This window comes from Larus michahellis, chromosome 5, assembly GCF_964199755.1.
Source record: "Larus michahellis chromosome 5, bLarMic1.1, whole genome shotgun sequence".
NCBI classification, from domain to species: Eukaryota; Metazoa; Chordata; class Aves; order Charadriiformes; family Laridae; genus Larus; species Larus michahellis.
The window spans coordinates 78,749,687-78,775,763 of NC_133900.1; the positions used below are offsets into that span (position 1 = coordinate 78,749,687).

General features: G+C 41.1%; 1 protein-coding gene across 4 annotated transcripts; it reads right to left on the reverse strand.

The window, feature by feature from the left end:
• Positions 1-3,402: 3,402 nt before the first annotated feature.
• On the reverse strand, positions 3,403-20,950 carry ASAH1 (N-acylsphingosine amidohydrolase 1). 4 transcript variants are annotated; one of them, XM_074588214.1, is made up of 15 exons: positions 20,705-20,950; positions 20,413-20,551; positions 15,338-15,384; positions 15,052-15,142; positions 13,767-13,853; positions 12,737-12,815; positions 11,758-11,832; positions 10,885-10,930; positions 9,296-9,440; positions 8,062-8,116; positions 7,789-7,870; positions 7,056-7,187; positions 5,515-5,638; positions 4,923-4,979; positions 3,403-4,252 (listed from the first exon to the last, which is right to left on the reverse strand). In XM_074588214.1, exons 2-15 carry the CDS (start codon positions 20,536-20,538, stop codon positions 4,163-4,165), a joined length of 1,236 nt encoding a protein of 411 aa, XP_074444315.1. In that variant the 5' UTR covers positions 20,539-20,551; positions 20,705-20,950; the 3' UTR covers positions 3,403-4,162. The 4 variants fall into 4 exon arrangements, with proteins under 4 accessions (XP_074444315.1, XP_074444317.1, XP_074444318.1 ...); XM_074588216.1 differs by having other exon boundaries at positions 20,413-20,527; positions 20,705-20,946; XM_074588217.1 differs by lacking the exon at positions 20,413-20,551 and having other exon boundaries at positions 20,705-20,936.
• Between the last annotated feature and the right edge of the window lie 5,127 nt (positions 20,951-26,077).

The window sequence follows — 26,077 nt, forward strand, 5'->3', positions numbered from 1 at the left end:
CACCGCTTTGATTGAGCATTATTCTTTCTGGCTCATCTTGTTCTTCTGGTGCAAAGGATGAGAGGTTTTGCTGCTCGGAGATCTTGGGTGTGCCCTTCTCACCAACACTTCTGGTCCTCCAAAAGCAGAAGGGAGCCCAGCTGACGATCCATGGCATAAGCAGGTCATTTGCCTGCTGTTGCCACTAAGGTGAAATCCAAGTTTTTGAGCTTTTTGTTCGCATTTCTTTCTTTCTCCTTCCACCTGTAGCCCAAAGAGCTGTCCATGTAAAGGTGGGATGGGTGTTTGTGCTGGGAGGGAGGAGTATTTTGTTGTTGGTTGTGGTGCCTCCCTAAAGCGCTCAACTGCTCCCTGTCCACAGTCCATCACGCCTGCTCACTCCAGCTCAAGTCTTCTCTTTACTCTTGCTGCTTTCCTTGCAGATACTTGCCAGGTCATAGAATGACAGAATGGTTAGAGATGGAAAGGACCTTAAAGAACATCTAGTTCCACCCCCCTGCCATGGGCAGGGACATCTCCCACTAGGCCAGGTTGCTCCAAGCCCCATCCAACCTGGCCTTGTGCGTGCTGCTCTGGAGTTTTGCTTCTAAGCAAAGCCTTAACTTGTGGCTGACTCTACTGCAAACTCACTGGCACGTGTGTCCCAAAACTACTGCTTGATTTTGACAGAATCAAGTTCCTTTCCCGGATTTCCCTGTCCTCACCAGCTGCCAACATTTTGCTTTTTGACATGGGAGATGCCATTCTTACTTCCCGTGAAATGCTTCGGAGCTTCCCTGCATGGGTTTCCTAAGTTGTAGGGGTGTAAAATTTTCTTGGCAAGTGATGTGTTTTTGCATTTAAATGCCAGCGCCCAAACAAATGCTTTGTCTTTCCTGTAACATCTTATTTAATCAAGTTCAAAATAAACTGGATTAACTCTTAGTATTTACATTAACAGTAAAAATCTGCTGGAAGCTAAAACACATACTGAGGCTGTTCTTCATAGAACTAGACTATGCAGTAATAGTAAAAAAGTATGTTTGTCTTATTGCTTACATATATATTGCGGGTTTTTGGCAACCATTTGATGATTTTTTCATAACATAGCCAGGAAAGCTGTGTAAATCACATATTTTCTCTTAAGTTTAAATATATATGGTTGCTTACTTGACCCGGGGGGAAAAAACACACCTGAAAAAAAATACCAGACCATCAGACCACCCTCTCAGCGTTTGTGAGGTACCTCAACTACGTGTACAGCAAATGAACATGAAGAAACATACCTATTTTTGTTCTTTGGGTCTGTTTAAAAGGAAAAGAAAAAAAAAGCTAAATTAAATCCCAAAGTTGCAAGTAGTTGTTTACATTTCTTCAGTGAAATAGTCTTAGCTTCCATTACAACGCCTAGGGCAGCAGAGGCAGGGGGGAGGCAGTGAAGTGACATTAAAAATAGATGTCTCTATCTGTAAAAAGAGCAAATTAAACTTTTTGTCGGGGTTGAGAAAACCTTTAGAGCGAGCACTTTCAGAGCTGACAGATGAAGGTTAAATCAATAAGCAATTAATCACGTTCATCACTTTTTCCGTATTAAGGCAGAGACAGTAAGACACAGCATTGGGGTTTTTGCTTTTAAACAGCTCTGTTTATTTGAGTCAGTGGCAGGCACAGGCATTCGAGCTCTGGACAGACTTCCATGGGATTTAGCTCTGCTTTTGCAATTGTAAAGCAATTTCCAGTGTGGAAATATGGATTGTCTTGCACAAGGGACATACCAAAAGCTCATTAGTTAATGACTGTAAATAGTCTACACTGCCTTGCTCCACATATGCTAAAGTGGGACAGGACTAATTAAGCAAGTAAACTTACTACTTATTCTTAAATGACAAAGTAATTTGATTACGGCTGTTACACAACTAATTCCAAATAAATCTGAACAAGCCCCTACCAGATTAAGGTGCAAGTTCAGCAGTATATGATGTGCCCTTCATGGTACAGACCGTAAAATTTGACTTGGTTTAACTGTTTTGCAGGTATCAAGTGCCCCAGAAGGTGCATTTCACACCATATGTGCATTTTTCCCTAATCTAACCATGCTGCTATGTTGATTTTGGTTTACATAGGTTCAATATTCGCGACTGACATTAAAAATGGACTCTGGTAGTACAATCATGCTAACGCGCTTCTGCTTGCACACTTCAGTTCAAAAAAAAAAATTAGATGTACAACTAGACGAGCACTTTTTTTTTTAAGGTCAGTTTAACTGGTGGGATGCTGATTTCTGGGTGCTCTCAATGCCTCAGTACTTCACACCCCTTTGAATTGCTTCTTGCCGTGGTACTACAGGCATTGTTCTAAGGGCTAGAATATCATTTTCCTCAACCAGAAGCCAGGTTTCTTTATCAACTGCTAAAGTTATCTGGCAAATAGCATTCCTTTTGTCCCTGCTTCTTCCAGTGTTGGTGGAGGGAGAGCTGCGACAGTTTGCTGCAAGCTGGTGGCCTAGTTACTGAAACAAGGGGTGATTAAAGGTTTTCTTTTAATATTTCGTTCAGAAAGGAAGCAATACTAAATAAAACTTAGCCAGTTATACTTGGATGAAAGTTGGCTTTGTATTATAGATTTATGGACAACAACTTGTTTCCCCTTCTGTAAACTTCTTAAAGTGCTAAATTTGCAATTATTATTAAAAAAAAAAAAAATCTTATCGTAGCCTTTACTGTTTGGAAGAGAAAACTGTAGTATCCTCTGGTCTGAACTTCTGCACTACACTAATACTGTTCTGCATGTCCTGGACACTACCAAAAATCCCATTGTGACTGGGTGTCACAAATTTGCAGGCTTTAGTTAGAATCCCTCGTGCAAGACCGTCTCTGCAGACCCCAAAGAGACAGCAGGCACTTCCCTTCCTTACACCAGTGGCAACTTTAAATGCAGGGCTGAATGGGAACAGGAATAGCACCTCTTTCCCAGGGCGGCCAAGAAAAGATTACAAGGGAATCACCATAAATCCCAGCCCCTAACCTCACTCTCCAGTGTCTTCCCTTTGCGTGCTACAAAACACAAGAATGGCACTGGAAACAGCCAGCGACAAAGATAAAACTACTGCTCCCTAGGACATTAGGGTGCCTTCTCTCTTAATTCTAAAGGAACTTTACTTTCTTAATTGGAATTCTGGCCCATGTTGTAGTCTGATTTGGCTTCCCTCCCCCACTTTCCAAAACCCAACCAAACTGCTCTCCAACAACACTATTAGTACCTGGCTACTTCCCATTACAGTTAAGGAAATAAATCAGTTTTTCAGTCGCTGTTAAAATCAGTCTATTTGGAAGCGAATGCCCTTTCTGCTGTGTGATATGTAACATGCACGGTAACTTCCACTGAGGTATGAAATCAGTGCATCTGTACTTTGGACGAAGAAAGTAATTCTTAAGAATATTTATTGTATTAGTATTTATTTTTTTGAGACAACAGAAAAATCTGTATTAAAAAAAATATTTGTTAACAGGCCAAGCAAGAGCTTCAGCAAAAGATCTATAAATCACGGAAAAGACATTTTTTGGCTCAGATCTCATTTTTGGTATTTCCCTAAGACCCTGTTTCTGTGACTAGATATGACATTTGGTACGTTATTTTATAACAGGGCTTCTTAGACATACCCTCCTATCGGACCAGAACACTAGCAATTCATCTGAAGTGCTTAAGAAAGAATAACAGAACCGCCCTGTCCCAGGTGGCCTTCTAATAACCTAATTCTTTTCCATGCCTGCTAGGTGCCATTTTAACTCATGTGTGCTTTAGAAGTATTTTCATCTAAAAAAACCCAACCCAACCAAACAACAAAAAAATAACAAACCCATAAACCAGCAACAAACCAAACCAAGAATACTGTCAAGACTGAAGAGATCTAGAGCTAACTGCTGAACTCATTTGGTAGAAATGGCTGAAATCAAACCAGACATACATTAGTATACATTTCTCGTCAGCAGAACTGCTGATCAGGAAGCAAGAAAGTCCAATGTGAGACAGGGTCCTCCATTGTTAGAAGCTTCAGTGACATTTCTATATAGCCATTAGATTTCTGAAGAAAGGAGTTAGGCTGAGGAATCTTTTTCCAGAAGTATTTTTTCTTGGAGGACCTCCAATTCAGACAAGCAGCTTCCAACATAGGAAAGGTACAGGACTACCAAGGACTACAGGGATCTGGGCATTCCCGCAGGTAAGTCTCTGTATGACCATTATACACCTCCATCAGCGTTGTGCACACAGTCAGCTAACAGGCAGGCGGAAGAAGAATGAAAAAGAAGAAAAAAAAAAAGAGAAAGCCTCATTACAGTAATTAGTGAAAAACCGTCCCTGATACTAGCTGAACAGTTCAACTGAAATGAGCATTTATCTTATTTAGTCAACAACATGCAAGTATGAATAGCTTGTGTCCACAGCCAAGAATGCTGCCTCTACTGAATATAGTAACTTAATTTCTCATTCAAAACCTCCTCTCACCCCTTTAGTCTTTTTTAAACACCAAACCCTTAAGTTCAGACTAAAATATCATCTGTTGCAAGCAGACTGTGACTGTAGTACGTGTAAACCATGCGGCACATTAACTTGTTTCATGCTACTTATAAGGGTACGTATCACAGGTTAATTCATGTTAGAAGGGTCTTTAAGGTGTCTGCAGTGCAAATGCTGCCTCAAACTGTGAGGAAAGGGCTCAGGCTGCACGGAACTTTGAAGCTGTAGGGCCTTTGCAAAACAGCTATTCCAGCAATTACGTTTTGCTTTTACAAAGTAATGTGGAATTAGTTTTGGTTTTACGTGCATGTTTTCACCTAAAAACCCCCCGGAACGTACCACTGTTCCCTTCTCCTTAAGCGTAAAGTAGTTCGTGGTCTGCCCCCCACCTCCCCACTCCAAACATTCTGCAAGAATAGAAGCATTACCTTATTGAGGACAGGCTTTGTGGAGAGAACATCATAAATTCTTGGTAAGGAGATGTTCTGAAAGACAATAATACATTTATGTTAATGGCCATTTATCTGTTAGTGTAAATGCGGAAAAGTCTAACTTTTTTACTGCTCAATTAGATAATAAGATAAAGCTTTAAGAATACATCGAGATCAGATGAGCATGGGTTACAAAAACTTGAGCAGACCAGATCTCATGGGACACGTGAGTGTCAGTGTTTGCTGCCTGACAGTGCGTGTTTGAATTTCACTGGTGATAAAACAGCTCAGGAAACAATGAAAATCTCTCTCAAAGTATCTCCAAGTTTATCCCCCTGCACACGCAGCCACAGACAATGCAGGAAACCCACCTAGATGAAGAGAAAACCTAAAACTAAGAAAAAAAAAATCATGTACAGAGCCACCTGGTACTTTATTACCCAGAAGCACAAACTGTCACAAAACCGTTAGCCGCTTCTGTCACTACAGCTGTGCTTGCCAATGCCCTGAATGTTCCTGGCTGTGTCAGATCAGTACTGTAACCTGGGAGTTTCAAAACAGCAAGATGAGGTACGGGGAGGATGTCTACCTCTTGCATGGTCTGGTTCAGGCATTTCATTGCAGGTGTTCTACGATTATCCAAGACGAGCGGAGGCTTCCAGCGATCGTAGTTTGTTTCTAACACGTACCACGTGCCTTTCTGGATATCAAGGCTGGAAAAGAGGTATGTGTTTGTGTTTTGCTTCTCTGAGTATACAGTAAGTACATATAGAGTATATACTATATACAGCTGGATTTTTTTTTTTTAGGCTTGCTGTGGTATTGTTGAGTGGGAGTGTTGATCTACGTGAGGATAGGGAGGTTCTACAGAGAGACTTGGATAGATTGGATCGATGGGCCAACGCTAACGGAATGTGCTTCAACAAGGCCAAGTGCCGGGTCCTGCACTTGGGCCACAACAACCCCATGCATCGCTACAGGCTTGGGGCAGTGTGGCTGGAGAGCTGCCCAGCAGAAAAGGACCTGGGGGTTCTAATTGACAAGAGGCTGAACATGAGCCAGCAGCGTGCCCAGGTGGCCAAGAGGGCCAATGGCATCCCGGCTTGTATTAGAAATAGTGTGACCAGCAGAAGGAGGGAGGTGATTCCCCCCTGTACTCAGCACTGGTGAGGCCACCCCTTGAGTATTGTGTCCAGTTCTGGGCACCTCAATACGAGAGAGATATCGAGGTGCTGGAGCGAGTGCAGAGGAGGGCAACGAAGCTGGTGAAGGGCCTGGAGAATAAATCTTATGAGGAGCGATTGAAGGAGCTGGGACTGTTTAGTTTGAGGAAGAGGAGGCTGAGGGGAGACCTCATCACTTTTTACAACTACTTGAAAGGACATTGTAGAGAGGTTGGTGCTGGTCTCTTCTCACAGGTAATTAGGGATAGAACAAGAGAGAATGGGTTCAAGCTGCAGCAGGGTAGGTTTAGGCTGGACATTGGGAAAAAATTCTTCACAGAAAGAGTGGTCAGACACTGGAATAGGCTGCCCAGGGAGGTGGTGGAGTCACCATCCCTGAATGTATTTAAGACTGGTTTAGATGTGGTGTTAAGGGATATGGTGTAAGGGAGAACTTTGTAGAGTGGAGTTGATGGTTGGACTCAATGATCCCAAGGGTCTTTTCCAACCTAAATGATTCTATGATTTTATGATTTTTCAATGATGCTAGAGAAGTGAGTTTTTGCACAACCACCTAAAGTAGGCTGTGGCGAGGTGAGGGTCAGTCTCTTCTCCCAAGTAACAAGCTACAGGACAAGACGAAAGGGCCTCAAGTTACACCAGGGGAGGTTTAGATTGGATATCAGGAAAAATTTCTTCACCGAAAGGGTTATCAAACGTTGGAACAGGCTGCCCAGGGAAGTGGTGGAATCGCCATCCCTGGAGGTATTTAAGACAGGTGCTGAGGGACATGGTTTACTGTGGTTGTGGCAGTGTTAGGCCAATGGTTGGACTCGGTAATCTTAAAGGTTCCTTCCAACCTAAATGATTCTGTGATTCTACGTCACAAGAAACAGAGGACACAATTATCGGTGGAACCTGTCCCCTTCTGGAAGGCTGAGTCAGGTGTCCAGTTAAGCATACTCACTCCCAAATATCCAGAGTAGCTGTCCTGGAACGAGTTATCACACACCCTTCTCCAGAATTTTTTCCACCCAGTATAAAGTAAGCTGGAGCCAGCAGTCTTGTTTTTGACAGTCTGTCTTTTGCATCCTGGTAACTGCAGATAACAAAGTAGTGTTGGACTATTAAATGTTATAAATGGTTCAAGTACTGAAGAATGAGTTTCACAGACCCAGGAAAAGTTTGGGTAGTTACACCTTTCTTCCCCTCTCATGCACATATGAAGAGATTGTATCACAATGAAGGAACACATGCAAGCAAAGCTCCTCTTCTCACTTTGTACTTAAAAGTTGACAGGTGCTCTTCGCACTTTCTCTACATTTAAAACAGGAATAAAATGATGACATGCTGTGCCATATTCCACCTAGTTAATTTACTGTACGAGACCTTTGTTTCTGTTTACTTCCTATAATATGCTACTACCTGTTGGATGTGTTTTGATGCAGAATGCTATTACACATTCACATACTGATATGTTGATTAGAAAAAAAAAAATCCATCTGAGAAATTTGAGGAGTTTTAAGGGATCATGTGTGATGCCTCCCCCCCACCAGAGTACCAGCAAACCCACAACTATTTAATGTTAAGGCTTCTAGGAAGATACCTATACCATTAGATACTAAGCATACATCTACAATATTCATGCCAGTTGGAAGCAAAACAGATTAAAGCAGTAGAATATTTGGGGGGGAGAATACCTTGTAGCATTCTCTAATACTGTTCTTGTAAGAAAGCCCATCCACATACCATCTCTTCTACCAAGAAACCATTCGAAGATTCCTGCAAAATATCACTGGTTACAATCATTTGTTTTCAGAAGGTTCACTCATGCTATTCTGACTTTCACAGGCTTTAAAATGAACTGTGTTTTGTCTTACTCGTTTCACCATTTGTGTGGCTGTTTGTTAAGGTAACTGGTATGCCCAAGGCTGGAAAACTTGTACAGAACGAAAGAAATGAGCGTTACTCACCAACATAACCACCATCAAGACTGAAACGCTCATTCATTGTCAGAGTGAACAAGTCCTGAAAAGCATTAAACAAATCAACCTTAATCCATCGGCAGCCCATTAATACCAGTAATAAACAAGAGGCAGCACTGCAATTTACATGCCACTTGAGCTTTTTGTTCATTAGACTTCCCCTTTGAGTAATGGGCTGCAAGCTCAAGCCCATGTGGAGAAGAACCTAATTTATCACTGCTTGAGGAAGCAGAAATGACAATTCATAGTTTTCTGAGCTGGCACAGCAATCTGGCAAACCATGCTTTTATACTAAGTAAGTCAAGCCTGTGGCCATTTTTCTCTTGGCCCTTGTTGCATCACTGAACTAACAGTTTTCCTTCCCCTGCTGTACGTAACCTTCTTCTCAGACTTCTGAATACTACTCTAGTTTGAAGGCAGATTTTTAAGTCCCGGTGCTAACGTTATTGCTGTTCACATGGGCTTGCAGCTGTACACAGTCCAATCTGCGCTACCTGCAACATGCAATTCAAACTCAAATCCCAGCCTTCTCCAACCAGTGTTTCTTTCAGAGGGAAGTGGAATTCAGCTACACTGGATCATTTTCAGAATTGACTCTTCCCAGTGTATTTGACCAGAAGATAAAAATAAATGGATACAATGCAGGGATTTACACCAGAAATGCTCTACTATGAAAAGGGCCACTTATAATTGAGGATAAAGGCCAAGCATGTAGAAAAGGAGGAGTTGTGGTAAGCTGGAGACCCTAGTATAGTTCTATACTGCTGGTTTTTAAGATGTAGATAAAACTCAGATTTCAGGCAGGTATTAAAAAAAAAATTAAAATCTTGCCTTGTAGGACTCCTTTTCCAAGGACTGGAGAAAGAATTAAAATAGCACAAGTGCGCTGTTTCACCTCTGGGATCACAGCAGTATCTATTTGCTACCAAGAAACTCCGACCAATTGAGCACTTTGTATTCACTCCTGTTTGTATTCAGAATTCAACACTGTTTTTTAAGAATTTTCCAAACATAAGTATTTAATTTCAGCAGTCTGCTTTTAGGAGGAAGCGTGCAGCATTGTTTTCTTTCTTCACAGTAGCTATACTGTGTACCAGAACAACTAAGAGGTCATTTATTAAAAAACATCCCAAGGCAGAAGATGAAAGCAGGAAAATTTACATCTTAAAGGAAACTCTGAAGCATTATTAACAAATTGACAAGCCCCCTTCCCCATACTTACTGGTTTGACTCCAGACACCATGCCTATGTATCCTGCAAAATTTGTGGACCTGAATACCGTTTTGTTGTTTCTCTGGAAGTCCAAGTTTACCACTAAAGGCTTCAGTTCCCGAGTTAAAGTCCAGGAACTATTTTTAACATCCCACCTGCAGAAGATGGTACAGCATTACAAACTTCCCTCCCTCAGCAGCATTTAAAACTTGCCTTTGCAGCACGCAGATTTCCTCTGTGAGTTGCCCGTCCTGATCTTACTCGTGTAGTTATTCAGGAGTTACCTGAGCAGCACCAGCAAGGGACAAGTAGGAAGTCTAAACGCATAGGCAGTCGGTGAAAAGAACCAAGTTGTGTTCGAACCAAGAGCATATCACCACTCAGTATTAAACAGCACCACCATTCCAGCTGGGGGGTTGTTTTTGAACACACATAACTTTGTTCTGTTCCCACTGGCAAAGGGAGGCTGCTACGGGTATTGCCCGTGACACCAAACCCACTGTATCCTGAAAGCGTGTGTAGCTTGTTCTGCAGCAGAATGAGCCACTTCCCTCAAATTCTTACTTGTCAAAGTGAGAAAATGAACCGCGCTACTGGATTTGCTCTACACAAAGGGAAGTCCCAATTCTAGTTTGTAAAATAAGCCAGAACAATTTGAGGGCAAGAGCATGCTAAAGAACGCTTAGCAGATCGTTAAATTCTCTGGAAACAATCCAGGTTCTGGAAACACCTTTGAAAGTTGCCTTCATTTTCAGGGAGCATATTCCCAGGATTTCTGACCAGTGGGAGAAGTTCAACACAAGCCAAACCAAGGGACAGGTGGGGTCACAGTTGACAACATTTGAGTTTTTGATAGGCAGGTAAGACTTTTAATGAAGCTGGACATTTAAATCCCATCTGGGCATTGAGAATCATCTGGATGAGTGATGTTACAAAATATACTGGGATATTAAAAGCAAATACTGAACTACCTGATCACCACGTATGAAATGAGAACTAGAAAAGAATCCAGTGCTGGGCAACAAATCCAAAGTTTGTATCTAAATGACAGATAATGTTACATCAGCGGAATGCAAATAACTGGCTTCCGAGTAGAAATGATGAAGGATGGGAAGTGCCAGTAGAGCACAGTACAGAACAGGGGGATAATTTTGGGAAAAAAACAACCACAAAACCGAGCCAAATCCAATCCACATTTCACTGCATACACTAAAATTGATGCTGCTGTCCCATCACATAAAGAACAAGATATACCGTGCCTCAGGGATACCAGAGAACATGGACCGTTCTTTGGTTCGAGACAGTTTTAACTGGAGCTGGGAAAAGACTAAGTAACACTGAACACAACTGTTTTACAAAGTCATTCCCGACAAGCTGCGAGCAGTTTGCCGTAAGATCAACACAACAATGCTTTTGTTTGCTTTAGCCTTTTTTCACAACGCACAATGCAGCATTACTTGTCACAGCCTTAACAACACCCAACATACAATTCATCATTTAGACTCAAAGAATGCATGTAGAAACTTCAAGTTCAGCTAGCTTTTTCTTTTGGATTTAGCAAAAAAATAAAACCTAAAAGGCACCAGTTTAAGTACTTACCCGAGAAAGAGTCCAAAGTCCAAGTTTCTGGCATGGTACAGCTTCCCTACATATCAATAAATAAATAAATAAATAAATAAATCTTTCCTAAGAAAGAGACATAAAATTCAGCTTAGAAAACCACGAAATGAGTAAGCAGGAAAAACACCTTGGAAAGTAAGCAGGAAAATACCAGCGTCTAGTTGCCCTTTTCATAAGCACAGAAAAATTGTGGGTTTTTTTGGTTCAGAGAAGCGTTTTGCTGTAATTGAAATCAAGTAACCTTGTTACTTGTCCATCTCAGCCTCAAATGCTTCCCATATTATGTTAATGCAATGGTAATACCTTGAACTTCCCCTAAAAGTGAGACGTTGTAAGCTCTCTGAGAATCCCTCATGAATTTCCTAAGCTGAAACAGGTGCAGACAAGGGCTGCAGAACTCAGTTAAGAAAATGAGTCTTTTTTCTTAAAACAGCCTATCCATTTTCTCTAGCACCATACATATGTGATAGCCAGAAACTAGCTGCAAAACGGACTGCAGTAGAATCCCTCATGGCACTGAGAAAGTATCAGCTGTCTGGCTGGTGTTTCTTTCCCCTACACAAACAAATGCCACCTATTAAACAAAAAAACCCAAACAAACAGCACAAACCACCCACAAAAAAAACCTCAACAAAACCAAATGCAAACCATCTTTGAAAGTTGTTTTTTTTTTTTAGCCTAAAACACCCTTGATCTCTTATTCCTTTCTCAAGGAATAACTTTTTATTATCATTGCTTTTAGTCTCTTCTACCTACTAGACTTTCTTGCCTGCAGATGAGAAGGACTATGTTTGTATAATTGAGGTGGACCCTCTCCTACATAACAGGAAACTGTTAACGTTGTTGCATTACCTGTTTTATCTTCTGCCACTATTGATGTACAGACAGTAAAAATTTCATAAAAGATGTTAAAAATAACAATTTCCCCTAGAACAAAAAGAAACAAACTTCAATAGTTTGAAATTTTTGCCATGCACAGAAAAAAATTGTTAGAAAAAAGCATAGTGAAAAGTTATAATATTTCTCTAAAGAATTTTGTGTTTAAGTCTCATTTGATCTTTGAAATGACTAGTTTAGCAAAATCAAGAGCTTCCTGAAAGGCAAACAGAAGGATCAGAATTCCTTGGTCTTCTGCCTTACCATACAGAAAACTGACAGTCATCGCTACTTCCTCCTCTGGAAACGTTAAAACAAGCTATAAAATTCACTTTAAAGAATAAAGCTGCTATGTACCACTATTCCCATATAAGAGCTGCTGACTAGCACCAGGTGTACGGCTCCTGTATGAGGGAGTCAGTGGAAGCAGGTCTATGGACTTCCTCCGCCTCAATTCTGGAAGAATTCAGTGTCTACCTCTCACCTGGAACTGCACTCTTTTGCAGGAGGTGTGGAAGGAAGGCAAGAGGATGTGTCAATGATCACAAGGGAGAGAAAGCACAGCATGAAACTGAGCCTTGTCTTCTTGGTATGTCAATAGCAGACACACAGCTCAACAGGAAACCAGTGAGAATCAAGGATTCCCCCAGATTTTGGTGCACAGGAGCTGAGACTCCCTCCAGTTCCCAAAACTCAGGAGCAAGAAGCTACAGCTCTACAAAGAAGTCCCAGCCTGATGAAAGGCTTGTGTGATTTATTGCCATTCTCCTCTAAAATACCGTTTTCATTTGATGTGAGATGCAATTTATTACTTTATCTACTTAGTTAATGATTCATTTGTTAAAGTCACAGATGACTACAGGTAACTATACTGCAGATTGGTACACATACTGATTTTAAATTAGTCTGGATTGCTAGTTTTCCACTACATTAATAAAGTGTTGGAAACTATTACCCAGAGGAATCCCTGATGAATTTGCAATTCCTTGGAGTTCTTCATTGAAAGGATAAGGAAGCGTGGCGGTCAGATGAGCCTGAAAGGGAAAGTTTTGTATGTTGTTTGTGTAAATTACGGCTATTTTGTTACTTAAAACAAACCTCTCCCAGTAGGTACATCCTTCTCACAACTGTTAAATTGAGTATTTAATTCCTCTGCAGCCTGTAGAACTTGAGGATGTTTGTAGAGTGCTTGGAAGACAAGTACATACTTAAGGAAAGTAAAAACTATTACTTATCAAAATATTGACATATGAGCAATGGAGATTAGCACAGTATCTTAATTATAGTTAGCAGCAATGGGCAGAACAGAGTGAAGTAAGACTCTCATATTGTAAGAGCTCAACTGGAACTGAGCTTGACGTCAGTATTTAAGGGAATCTCTAACTTTCACATCAGTATGACGACCTGTATGTGCTACCTTTATGTCAACCCCACTCAGGCACATAGGCACACAAATGAAGAGTGGCCAGCATGACCTAAGACATAAAGATGGGGGACAGATTTGACCTCACGCTGCCTCTAGCGCTGCACTGTTTTCCCTGTCCTGATTCTACACCAAAGCCTATTTTAATCAGAATCAAATTATTTTTTAAGATGAGGCCAGGTCAGAGTTTCTCCTGTAATGAGACATTTATTACACTCTTCAGAACCTGATTTTATTCTACTGTTTAAAAGGAGCTGAACATGGCAAAGAGAATTTCAGTAAAATGTTTTGCTAGGGTGACTAAGTCAGTAGCATACATGTTTAGCATGACTAATCCAAACTTGAAAAGATCTTAGAAAGAATTAGAGGAGGAAGAGACATGCGCATTTTAGGTTTGATAGTTTCAGAGTAATTCAGAGTAGGCAAGAAGGCAAAATTTCACCAAAAAGGCAAGATTTTTATTCTAGAAGTGGAAGAAGTTATTAATTGCCAAATTTAGTAGCATTCTAATTGTGGTAGTCAGAGCGTATAATAATAAAATAATTCAGCTGAAAATACTTACTATTTTGTTATCCACAATGTCAACAACTTTGCCACTGGGGAAGAAGGTATTTGCTATATCTTTAATATTCTGGACCACAGTCTTCAGCTAAAAAGAACAATGGCTTTTATTGCATAGAAGATCTTGAGCATAAGAATTGCTATAACACTAAGAGAACTCCTTCACATACTTTTCAAAAAAACATTTTGCTGAAAAAATATGTATTTAACATGCTAAATATGGTGTTCTTTGTGAGGAAATCACCCCCAACTCCCCATTAAAGAGTCACTCCTCAAGCTTTATTCAAATAACTTTCTAAATTAGCTCTGACATGTCCCTTTACTAGAGAAAACAAAGTACAGGAAAAAGCCATCCTCGTCTCCTGCTCCTTTGATCACATTTTGATACTCTGCACTCTTCTATCTTTAAAAATGTTAATTAAAAGCTCTTTGCTTAAGCACTGCTGTTCTTGAAGCCAAAAAGATTCAGTAAATTTCTTATAAAAGCACATACTTTCCATTTGCGACACATGAATGGCCACAAATAGAATTCCACTCCATGTGATCTAACTCCAAAGTACACGAGAGATAAAACCTTTCAGAATTTAAGGTGCAACCTGAAGCTCCGAACGCCCAATTACAGTGTAAATAGAATTTGTCTGGCTTTCAGACTTGGAAGGTCAAAGTCAGCAGGGATACAGCAAAAATCCCTAGCCCTTTTCAAGAAATTAAGCCCTACTGAATTGAATTTTCAGCAACCTTCAGAACAGCTGTTCGAAGTAGTCTGAAATAGGCTCGAGTATTTTTAAAATGATTTCTCCCATGAAAACCCCAGTGCTGCAACCAGCACCCCTGAAAAGGGCTGGAAGTTCTGCTTTTCCCCCTTGCCATTTCGTCATCTCATGCAGCGTTTTGAGAGAAGCAGGGACGTGCAGAGGAGAAGGGACGCTGCCTCCGTTTCACTTACCGAGGCTGTCCTTTTGGCGTACTCCTCCTCCTTCATTCTGTATTACTTCATGATTAAAGAGCTTTGATAAATGAAAGCCTGCTTTATGCCACACCATTTTTTATGGCAAGCATCAGTGCCCCTATACTTGATGCTGCTAGCTCAAGAGTTGAACAGAAAAATATTTTACTCAAGCAATTATTTTAGTCTAGAATAATTTTACAAAAGTCAAATAGAAATATCTCTCCCTTCCAGAGAATTTTAGCACAGGTATTCCTTTCCAAACCTTTTTTTTCAAAATAAAAGGCCACGCACTAGTTTTATACCTGCCAAGCTTCAAAGTAAGCTCTGCATTTCATACCTCTGTCTTTTTGTCGTGCATCAAGTTATCCCATCTTTTGCTAGCAGGTAAATCAAGATTTATGACATATGTGGGTACATTCCCTTTGAACCTGAAAGATAAGTACCAGAGTTCGAATTTAAAGAAGGCTTTGAAAAAATATTTGACAAAATAGGTGCTTCCCACCTGTAACTAGCATTTTCTTGATCTGCAACAGGAATAAGTTACAAAAAAACCCCCACACTGTTCAGACTTGCAAATCATGACTTTTCTGTAATTTGCTAGACAACTGAATCAGGTTACTTACGTTGGTCCTGAAGGAGGGTATGTTTTACTCCTGCACTCTTCTCCATACTGTAAAGACAGTGAAACATAACTACTTAGCTTCTTTATTAAATCACTTTATTATTCTAGCAGACTTAGTTTTGAATTAAGCCTTTAGGACTAGTCAGCTAATTCAATCCACGATGACTTGATAACAAAGGAAGAGAAAGTTTCGGGACATTGGAAAGGGTGCAGAACAGAATACAAGACATAGGGGACAAACAGCAACTTCCCCGTTCTGTCTGACAGACCTTCAGACAACCTGCCTAATATAGTCCAACGTAAGCACGAGTTGATGATAAATATACAAACCCCTTTTTACTCAGTGTGATTCAATACAGAGCACTTCAAAACCATATTCTTTAGACAAGTTCAGATACCTTAAATCTCACTATGGACCAGTTTGTTCCATCCGTTCCATTCATAATCTCATTTTATAGCGTCTTTCATAATTATGCTCAGTGTTAAGCTTCACTTTGTGGCTGGGGCAGAGAAAGCACACTGAACTTTGGGAAAACTACTCAGCCAGGGGAATGAGCTATATACAGCATGACTTTATGTTTAGTGTGGAAAAGCACTGCTGAACTGGTGCTAGATACTATGAGGGCACATTTCAGGAATGAAACTAAAAACTAGTTACCTTCATTCCTGTAAGCATGGCTAGATACAAACGAAAGTTTCAGAACTATATTTAGGCACACTGTGCTTCCCCATCAATTACATACAGCATGCATATACATACATAAACGTATGCATATACATGCCACAATTATAATTGCATGTTTTACCCAGTGAAATGGGTAATGCAAATGCCTACTCGCTGCACTTGTGCTTCAAGACAGTTGAGAGCAGACCAGATCTGGTCCCCGTGCTATCTGAGCAGATCAGTAAGCTCCTAAGAGCACAGTATGTCCCTCTAGGAAAAAGGAAAGGCACACATGCTATTCTGGGAGTCCATAAGAAGGCTCCTGAAGCACAAGTGTTTGGGAGACAGAACAGAAAGAAAAATATGTAGGGATCCTTCCACCACTTCCTCCCCCCCAACCTTGATTTCCAGTATTTATTTGGCTGTACTAATTAGATTACTTGACTAGCGTGTCCTTACAATGCATTCTGGCTCCAGTAAAAACTGAGACATGATCTCTAGCAGCTGTGTGTCTGGGACAAACAAGCTAACTAATGTCCATGTTCACCTTGGGCTAATCACATTATCTGTTTTTAATGCATTAATCTAGAAAACACAATGTCTCACAGAATGCCACGGACTTTAAACACTGGCATAATTTGTTACAACTGGGAACAGGAATTTGGAAGTGGGATCAGTTTCTGTGTGTTATCATGTGTTTTCTTTTCGTATTGTTTCCAGTAGCTGGGAGAAAGCATGAGGTGGATTTTGGTTTTCCTACAAGCGAGACAAAGATACAGGACCAGCAGCTCTGCGTTTCCTAGATTTTACTGTGGTGCAGTTACAGCCTTTGCACAGCTGGAACAAAAGGTCAAACACAAGAGGCCATTTAATTTTCAAATTGAGGAAGTTTCAAAACAAGGAGGGAAAGGAGGAGGATATCAGATGACTAATTAGGCAACAAAAGTCAGAGGCTTCGTGCAAAGCCAAGCAAATACTTAACAGCATTAATGCAATTGTCTTGTGAAATTTTCCAACCTGCAATACTAAAAACAACCAGAAAAAGTGCCATTACATATACATCCTACTGCAATGGATACACAGGACCTTCAGGAAATAAATACTTTTTGTCACAATATGCTTCTTGCCAGATAAAGCCTATTAAAAAGGTTATCCCAAATGGATAAAAATTCAGTTGATCTGTCAGAATAGCTCATGCATACACAGAGGAAACAGTGGCAACCAGGCAAACTGATCTCAGAGGATTTTAAGTGATGTTCCAGGTGCTAAATGGTATGTCACGCCTGACTCTCTCTCCTGAGATTTTAATCTTGTATTTGAAGTTATTTTTATCTTCCCAGCCCTTTGCAACCTAAGCCACAAAAGAGGTGGGGAAAGCGACAGTTCAGAGAAGAGCTAAGGGAGAGATACAGAGGAGAGAGAAAATGTTCCCTCCTTACATGTCAGTAATTTTAGCCTTCTCACCTGTCTACGTATAAAGCAAGCTAAAGAAACCAGTAATCCCCAAAACAACCCATACACCTCCCAAAACTGTTCGCATTGATTGAGATACCTGAGGAAAGCCAAGATTATTAACAGTTTCTTCAGGTAAGCTATTATAGCTTATATATATTAGTGTGTGTGTGTGTATATATATATATAAATAAAACCTAGTATATATATGTTGCACATAAGCAACAACTTAAAAAGATATCAAGACAACCAGAAAACTAGAAGGTTTTGTTTCTGTAGGTTTCTTTGTTTGTTTTTTGTTTGCTTGATTTTTTAACACACACAAAGTTCTGAGGAGGAACAAAAAAATTGTTACCTTTTGCAATCAGCTAAAGACTAACTGCAAACTTTTCTAACAGAGCAAAAAGAAAAAAGACACTTCAACAATTTTCTTACAGCAACCAAAAAACCACCAGGCAGTTTCTATGACCAGAATGAAACAAGCAGCTATGAAGTTAGTGTGGTGAGCTGTGTGGTGAGCGAGATCCTCCCTTCTGCACAGGCTTGACACTGGAAGAGGAACAATAAATGCTGTCTGAAGTGGGAGTAGTCTTCCAGCACGAGTTTCCGATGTGACAAACCAGAGGTGGTCTCCCAGAAAGAGCCAGCAGAAGCTGGCTACAAACAGGAGGTCGTCACTATAAATTGCTTTTCAAACATGCATTCAACCTCCTAGAAGGAATACAGCTATTCTTGAACGCTGACTATATGCTCTCTTTTTTTTTTTTTTAAATCACCTATTACTAGTAGGTTGCATATTTTGATTATCTGATGTACTGCTGACTTTCAAATTTAAATGTACATAATGATACAAAAATGCATGCTTGGCACCATAGGATAAAAACACTAAAAGAAAAAGAACGCAGTGGAAAAGAAAGACAGTATGTTATGGGGAAAAATGGAAATAATAAGAAAAAATGGAAGTAGTAAACTGAAGATTTATATTATGACTGACTGTATGAAAAAAAAGTAGAGCAGAACAGGAACAAAATAGCTAACGAAGTGCCAAGAGGAATTTCTACCTGGAAAAAATAATCAAGCAATAACAGTTATTATTCAGTGCAGCAAAGAAAATTAATGCATGGTTTAATGATTGCTGAGTAACTATTTTAAAACCTAGCTTGACTTCATTAATATGAAATAGATTGAATGTAGCTTGTCCTGTCTAACGAATGCCAGCACTAACACTTTCTTTACCACCCTCAACAATATTTCGCATGTGGGCCCTCTCTGACATCCTTCCTTAATATTCAGTGTTTCTCATCTTCATATTTAAAAATAAAATTACCTCTTTGAGCTATGAAATACGATTCCATAGGTTAAAGACATGGCATTCAATCTCTTTCAGACAAAATAACCTGTTATATTCAGCAGCTCTCAGTCTATGAACTCTGTGGTCTAACACATTTTTCTCTCTGCTCTTTTTCCCTTACAGGACGGTGCCAACGCAGCACTCTGTCCCGCTGCAGCAGTCCCAACGCTCTTCACCTTTCTGAACAGGGAAGCTGAGTGCTCTTGCAGTGCTGAAGCAATGGGGACTGAGCCAATTTAAATTGCAGTTTGGACAAAATGTTCAGTATGGTGGAGGAGGCCCAGCCGAAAGCTAAAGGGACTGACAGTCTGTACCACTGCAATGTAATTCATGGCATCCAGCTTCCATGTTCTTTGTTAATGAGAAGAACCCAACCAGCTGTACGTAGGAAGACAACAATAGCTGCTCGTTCTTCAGCAAACTATGCATCCCAGCATCTGAACCAAAAATAAAATTCCCAAGCCTGATATCTGGCTGCACAGCAGCACAACCTGCAACCTGGACACCCGGTTGATATTGTGCAAGTGCAATCAAATGCAAAATCAAGCTCTAATGATAGACTTTGCTGATAGCTGTCACTTTCACCCCTGCTCCACAACCGAGGAAGCTTTTGGATAAAATTCTGAAGGTGTTTTAAGCTGGTGCTGGCTTGTAGTATTGGGGGTAGATGGGATTGGGTGCACAGAAAAGGAAGGGGCATAATTCTGTGTAGTCGGGATGCGACGGGAACGTGGGTCATCCAGATATCCGCAGTCCTCCAAAGCCTTTCCTGCAGTTCCCCCCTCTCCCAAAACCCATACTTGTTCTCCTGAAATCAATATAATTTGCTAGGAAAAGTCTTAGGGCAAACATGAAAGAATACAGGAAGTAGCGCGCTCCCTAAATATTTCAAGATACATTGCAAAAGAGTATTCTGAAATGCGGAGATGCTTAAAAGCCTGTCCTTGTCACAGAGGATGAGGAGACGGAGGAGTGCTTCCCTGATAGGGGAATAACAAATACATCAGGAATAACAAATACATCAGGACGCAAGAACAGCTGTCGACATGCCCAGGAGATGGAAGCCAGCCTGTTCCAACTAACTACCTAACTAACACCCCCCTCGACTTCACAACTCCACCAAAAGTTAAATACTTCACTTATTACCTTACAAAATAATAATAAAAAAAACCCGAAGAAAACCTGACACCTCAAGCCCACCTGCTCTAGTCCCCTCCCCTTTGCTATAGCAAATACAGCAAGATTCAAAAGCATTATGTGCTTTTAGCAAGCCCTTCTTAACTTTCCTTCTGAAAAGCACTGCTTTGCTGTAATGTTACTATATTTATGTTATAGATGATGTACATGAAACTGAACGCAGGAGCGAGCAAGGGCTTGTGAAACACACCCGATAAACACCAAGACTCGTTCACCGCAGCCGCCCCAGAGAAACCATTTAAAAGTCACCAAGTCGGTGAGGGCGGCGAGACGCTGCCTTAAATTCACATTTTCCTGCCTGGGGAAGACCATTTTCCCTCACAACCCCCCGGAGCCCCTGGGGCTCCCCCGGGAGCGGCGCTGCGACGATCCCGCGCCCCCCCACCCCTTCCCCTCAGGCCGCCATGTTTACCGGGTCCGGCGCCCAGACGAGCTGCGCCACGACCAGAAGGGCTGCGGGCCCCAGCAGCGCCTGGCGCCGGCCCGCCATCCTCCTTCCCGGCTCGGCGAGACGTTTCCCGGTGTGGCTGCCCCACATGACACCGCCCCGCCTGTCAGGGGAAGGGAGGAGGAGAAGGAGGCGGCGGCGGTAGGGCCGGGGCGGCGGCGGCAGGGCCCTGCCGCCGCCGCCCCAGGCGTATAGGAGCTATAAGGTCCCCCCCGGCGGAACCACCCCTTCTCCAGGCTGAACAACCCCAACTCACTCAGCCTGTCCTCACAGCAGAGGGCCTCCAGCCCCCCTGATCATCTTCGTGGCCTCCTCTAGACCCGCTCCAACATGTCCCATGTCCTCCTTACGTTGGGGACCCCAGAGCCGGACGCAGGACTCCAGGTGGGGTCTCAACAGAGCGGCGCGGAGGGGCAGAATCACCACCAATAAATATTAAAAAGCTAGGGTGCCTTGTTTTGTTGTTTGTTTCTTGTGCTTTATGCAGTGCCCGAGATCTGTCACGTGTTTTTAGGCACACAGAATAGCAGCAAAACAGTCTTTAGTATCACAGCTTAATTGGCCGTGCAATTAACTCCCTTATAAAACAAAGCGGGGGTGGCAAGAAAAGGATGGGAAGTCCTTGGCAGATGTCTGATTGGAAAGGTGTATGGCATTGCAGAAACGGAGAAGCAGGAAATGATAAAAAGAAATGCGTTGTTAGGCGTGAGGGCCTTGGGCAAAGGGAGGGCCCGCAGCAGCGCGTAGGATGGAATCGGCTCCCAACGTAAGCCTGGACTTGCACAAAGCTTTAAAGACCAAGGCAGAAAAGCATTAAGCACTGGGGGAAGAACATACCGAACTAATCGGGGGATTTAGGAAATGAGGAAAATTACAGCGTAACGGGAGAAACCTTGAGATTTTCATGGAAGTGTCTTTCACAAATAGGAAATAGTGGCAGATGCCCCACCCCCGGGAACATTCAGGGGCAGGTTGGATGGGGCTCTGAGCAATCTGCTCTAGTTGAAGATGTCCCTGCTCATTGCAGGGGGGTTGGACTGGATGGCCTTTAAAAGGTCCCTTCCAACCCAACACATTCCATGATTCTATGAAATTAGGCAGTTTCTGTAGGGCCCAGGCATTTTTGGGGGGTTGAAAACAAATACCCGTATATAATATTACAGTCTAGAGTAAGAAATAGATTAACTTGGTCCTGTTATTTTCTAAACATCTGCAGCCCCTTTTTCTCTGCTTTTATTTCGGGAGCAGACAGCTTTTAGGTGCTTTACTATCTTTATTTAGATGCTTTACTATCTTTAGGACATTTTTCACAGTAGAAAATAAGTGACGACTTTGGAAAATGAAAAACTCTTTCTGAATGCTCTGAGGACAAAATTATGCCATCGTCACATTACACATTCACAACTTACTTTTTTGAAGCCTCTTTGTACTTCTGGTTTAGTTCTCTCACCAGTAAAGAAATTTTCAGTTTAAGTTAAGTTTCTCTGACTATGGCTATTCTGCTGTGTTCCTATCAGGATGTGTTGCCTCCAGGGTCTACACCAGCACATTAGGTTCTCCATTTTGTTGTCTAGGTTTCTTTTGTCAGTTTTCAAAAATCTAAGTTAAGTCAGAAGGGAAAAAAAAAAGCTTCCTAAGATGTGCAGTTTACTCATTAACTGTCCCACGTGACAGCTGGTGTCTCTGATACGTGGTACTTCATGTCCACCCTTCTGCTTTCTCATACCCATCTATCCAGTACTGTATTACCACTCCCCGCATCTGTTCCTTCCTCCAGAAGGAGAGGCTGCACAAATTATTTCCCCTTTTCTCCGTTTCAGTTAAAGCTGGTCGTGCTAACACTAGTGCCAGGACACAGTATCACCAAGAAGACTCCATGAATACCTCCAGTAGGAAAATATCCCAATGGACTCCTTACAGCAAGTTTAAGACACATACCAATCTTCACCCTTTTGTCACACCTTTTTCCTGGGACTAAAGTTCCAGTGAATTCCCCAGACTCCTGCTTCTGTGTTATCTCAGAACACGTGTTTTTTAGCAAGAATGTAGTGCATCGTTAGTCCCAGCGCAGAGGGCAAACCCACTGCTATTACAATACCCTTATTCCCTGCAGGGCTGCCAGTCCCTTGCCAAATCCCGTACTTCCTCTTCTACTTGGGACAGTCTCATTTCATTTGCTCTGACATTTCTTTTTACTTCACTTATTCCTAGCTGCGTAACAAACGTTGCCTCTCAGTTCCATTTTTCCCTTACTATCATGTATAGCTACTTAAAGAGACTACGCCTTGCATTCTCCTATTTACATAGATAAATATGAAACAGAAAATTCCTTTCCACAGGTAATTCTCAGGCTCTTCTTCAGATTCTGAGCACTCCTTTCAGCACCCTTTCCATCAGCATAGCAGATTCCTGTTCCCAGCTGTGTCCATGTTTGAGCAATCATTTTTATGAGTTCTACCAGACAGGATTTTATTTAAACAATATATTCTTGAAAGGAAAAACAGATGCTGCAACATCGGTCTACTCCAACCAACTTTCACTTCAGATGCATTTAAGATTCACAGTGATTGTGGATCAATGACACCTGCAATGAACTGCCCAATAAATAATTGCTCTGGCCCACAGCCTGCTCCAGTGTTTCAGGGAGCAGTTTTGGCAGTAGGCCACTTCCAGGTCCGTGATGTCGCAACAGCTGTACATCAGGTTACTTACATTTCTGGGGAGGGACACATAGCCAGGTACCTAAAACCAGAACGACTTAATCCTAATCCAACTAATCCTAACTACTACCCTAATCCTCAATCCTAAATCAAAACTGAGGAGTTCTGGGGAAAAAATGAATTAAGTTTTTTTCTGTGATGGCACAACCCACAGCTATGCTGCATTTTCATACAAGAATTCCTCAGGCTCTGGCCAGGAACATTTGCCAGCAATCATCTTATTTATTTCTAGCTTTTGGCCTTCTCCCTGCAAATTCAGCGCTCACACTTCTGTCAGAAGTCCCGAGCACGCACAATGCATCTTTTCAAACAATACAGGAACTCAAAATATGTCTTTTACTCACTGTGGCAGAAGCAGCACAGCCCTCTTCTTTACAAAAATTGAGTCACACAGCATACGGACCGACACTGTGGTTCAAAAGCCTCTAAGCTACATACACAGTTTCACCTGCCTGACCACTTCTGCTATGGGTAAAACGCTAGCCACACACCATGCCTGCATGGCTTGCTTTGATTGACGGGGTGGCTGTTTTTCAGAGCAATCAGGTTACACACAGAGTTCCCTGGAAAAGCCAACTCTTCTCTCAAGAGCACTAAAAGCTTTCTCTCTGGACTATGTCATTGTACAGTCTGTCTCCCAGGGCTTAAGCTATATGGCAAATAGCTTATCACTCGTCATTTATATACCTTTAATTTTCTTGGAGCCATTTCCCTAATACAAGCCAAATATTCACAAGTGACACAGTTAATAAGATTTCATAACTGGGTTATTAATATGAGGGAATTTTAATATAATTGTGGAGATACTTAAAAAACTAGAATCAAAGATCAGTTCTGCTAATTACAGTTTCTTTTTGAAAATGTTTTAATGCAGAGTCTCACTACAAACATGTTGATATTGATATTCCCAGCAATTGCTTGCTTTGAAAGAATGGGTAGTTAATAGAAACTGAGAGGAAACAAAGATAACTTTCAAGCTGTTACATGGTAAGCTTGAAGAGTAAACTCAAAGTTTTGTACTACAACTAGAAATAAAATCTGTGTAAACTTTAAAATGAAGCTGTTGATACTGGTCAAAAGGTCAAACTTTTGATCAGTTTACGTGACCATCTGATACCGTTACATTTCGGTTAACAGTATTTCCTGAAATACAATAATCAGATAAGGATCAGATAAAATCCCAGCTACTGGGGGGTCTTTCGTACCTCTGAAAACTGAGGGGAAAATTCTCATTTGATAATTTCATTTTACTTTCTTTTTTCATTCAGCGTAGACCTTGCTTTTATTTAACTTCTCAACATTCTGTTATAACTTAAAATACAAAATCTTAGGGAGCAGCTGGAATGATAGGAAAGGTCTCCAAGGATTTGTCCGTGTAAGAAAGTTACAAGCACAACTGTCCCAAAATAGTTGCAGAAAGCAGCTCCCCAGAGGGGGCATTTTGATTTCTCATTTAGTATCTCAACAGAAAAAGCTGAAGTGGGAAGAAAAAGCACTCATTCCAAAACAGGTATTCATACAAGGAACTAGTGAGTGTGCCTACTCCCATAAAACAGGTATTAAGTAAACAGTAGGTTTAAAATGTATAAAACAAATAAATTCTTCTGCCTTAGAGGGAGAAGCCCTGTGGCACAAACTCTCCATACACAGCTGGATAGAGCGGGGTACGGAAAGGTTAAAAATGCCAGAGAAAGGTATGGATTTTTGTTTGTTTTTCTAGAAACAAATGAGTGTCTAAAAGTCCCTCTGTTACATCATGAAAATGCCCAGCCTATGGAGATTTTCTTCTTTTAGTTCCACAAAATTCGTATGGGCTACATCTATATTTTTCTAAATTCTTTGAAAAATAAATACTTTCATCGCTAACCTCAGCTAGCCTTCCCTAACCAGCTATAATTTGTTCTCATGCTGAAAAGTCAATAAAGGATTTAAACAATTATGATGTACTTAAAAGTCGTCGTGCTTCTTCCTCGAGACCAACTGCCTATGAAATTAGACCAATATAAACTGCCGTTACTGACTAGACTTTATTAGTCTGCTCTTGTGCTCTTTTTAGACACACCATAATCTTGCATGAGTTTACAGTTTTGTACTATGTGTGCAGTTCAAATTGACAGCTAGGAGAAGCTCCATAGAGACAATTCAAATTATTACCATAAAAATCCTCAACATTCTTACCAAGTAATCTTTATGATGCAGATTACAGAAGCTGTGGAGAGAGTGAGCAATTGTTCTGACTGAGGTAGTTCCTATGGAGATGCTGTTACTGAAAACCTGGTTGGTAATCAGAGCAGACAGGGGTAATCATATTTTATACAAGATACTAGGAATGCATATTATACTATAACCTTAAAAAAAGTCCCTGCTGTTTTATTAAACAAAGTCCATGCCGTAGAGAAACAAGCAAGTTTGCAAAATCGGTTTTTCCCTCTTGTAAAATAAACGGCCTGCTAACACAAAAGAGCCATCCCGTCTTCTTATGAAGCATGTGTAATAGGGTTCTTGTAACTTGTCGACACTTTTTCCAGCATATGGATTATGCCATTTATCAGCGTGAACAGTGGGTCTGTTTTGAACATTGTTTTATGAAGCCTAAATATTCTGTCCCAGTCCTCACCTGATGCAGCGTAGAATGGCTCCACAGATGTCCTACTCGGGATCTGGTTGAATGTGTTCCAAGACATGTATTCTCAATTATTTCTTCTTGTTCAATATGGTTACATATTTCTTAATGGTTCAATGTGCTAATCATATTTTACTTTTGAATTTCATAGTTGTTCTCTTCTGCCCTTACTGTTTTCTACGCTGTCTCTAAGTTCAGGTTCCTTTCATCAACCTTGGAAGATTCAGTGGGTCTATTTCTTTTTTGTTAAATCATTATCTCACTATTTCAATGGCATGTAGTTTCA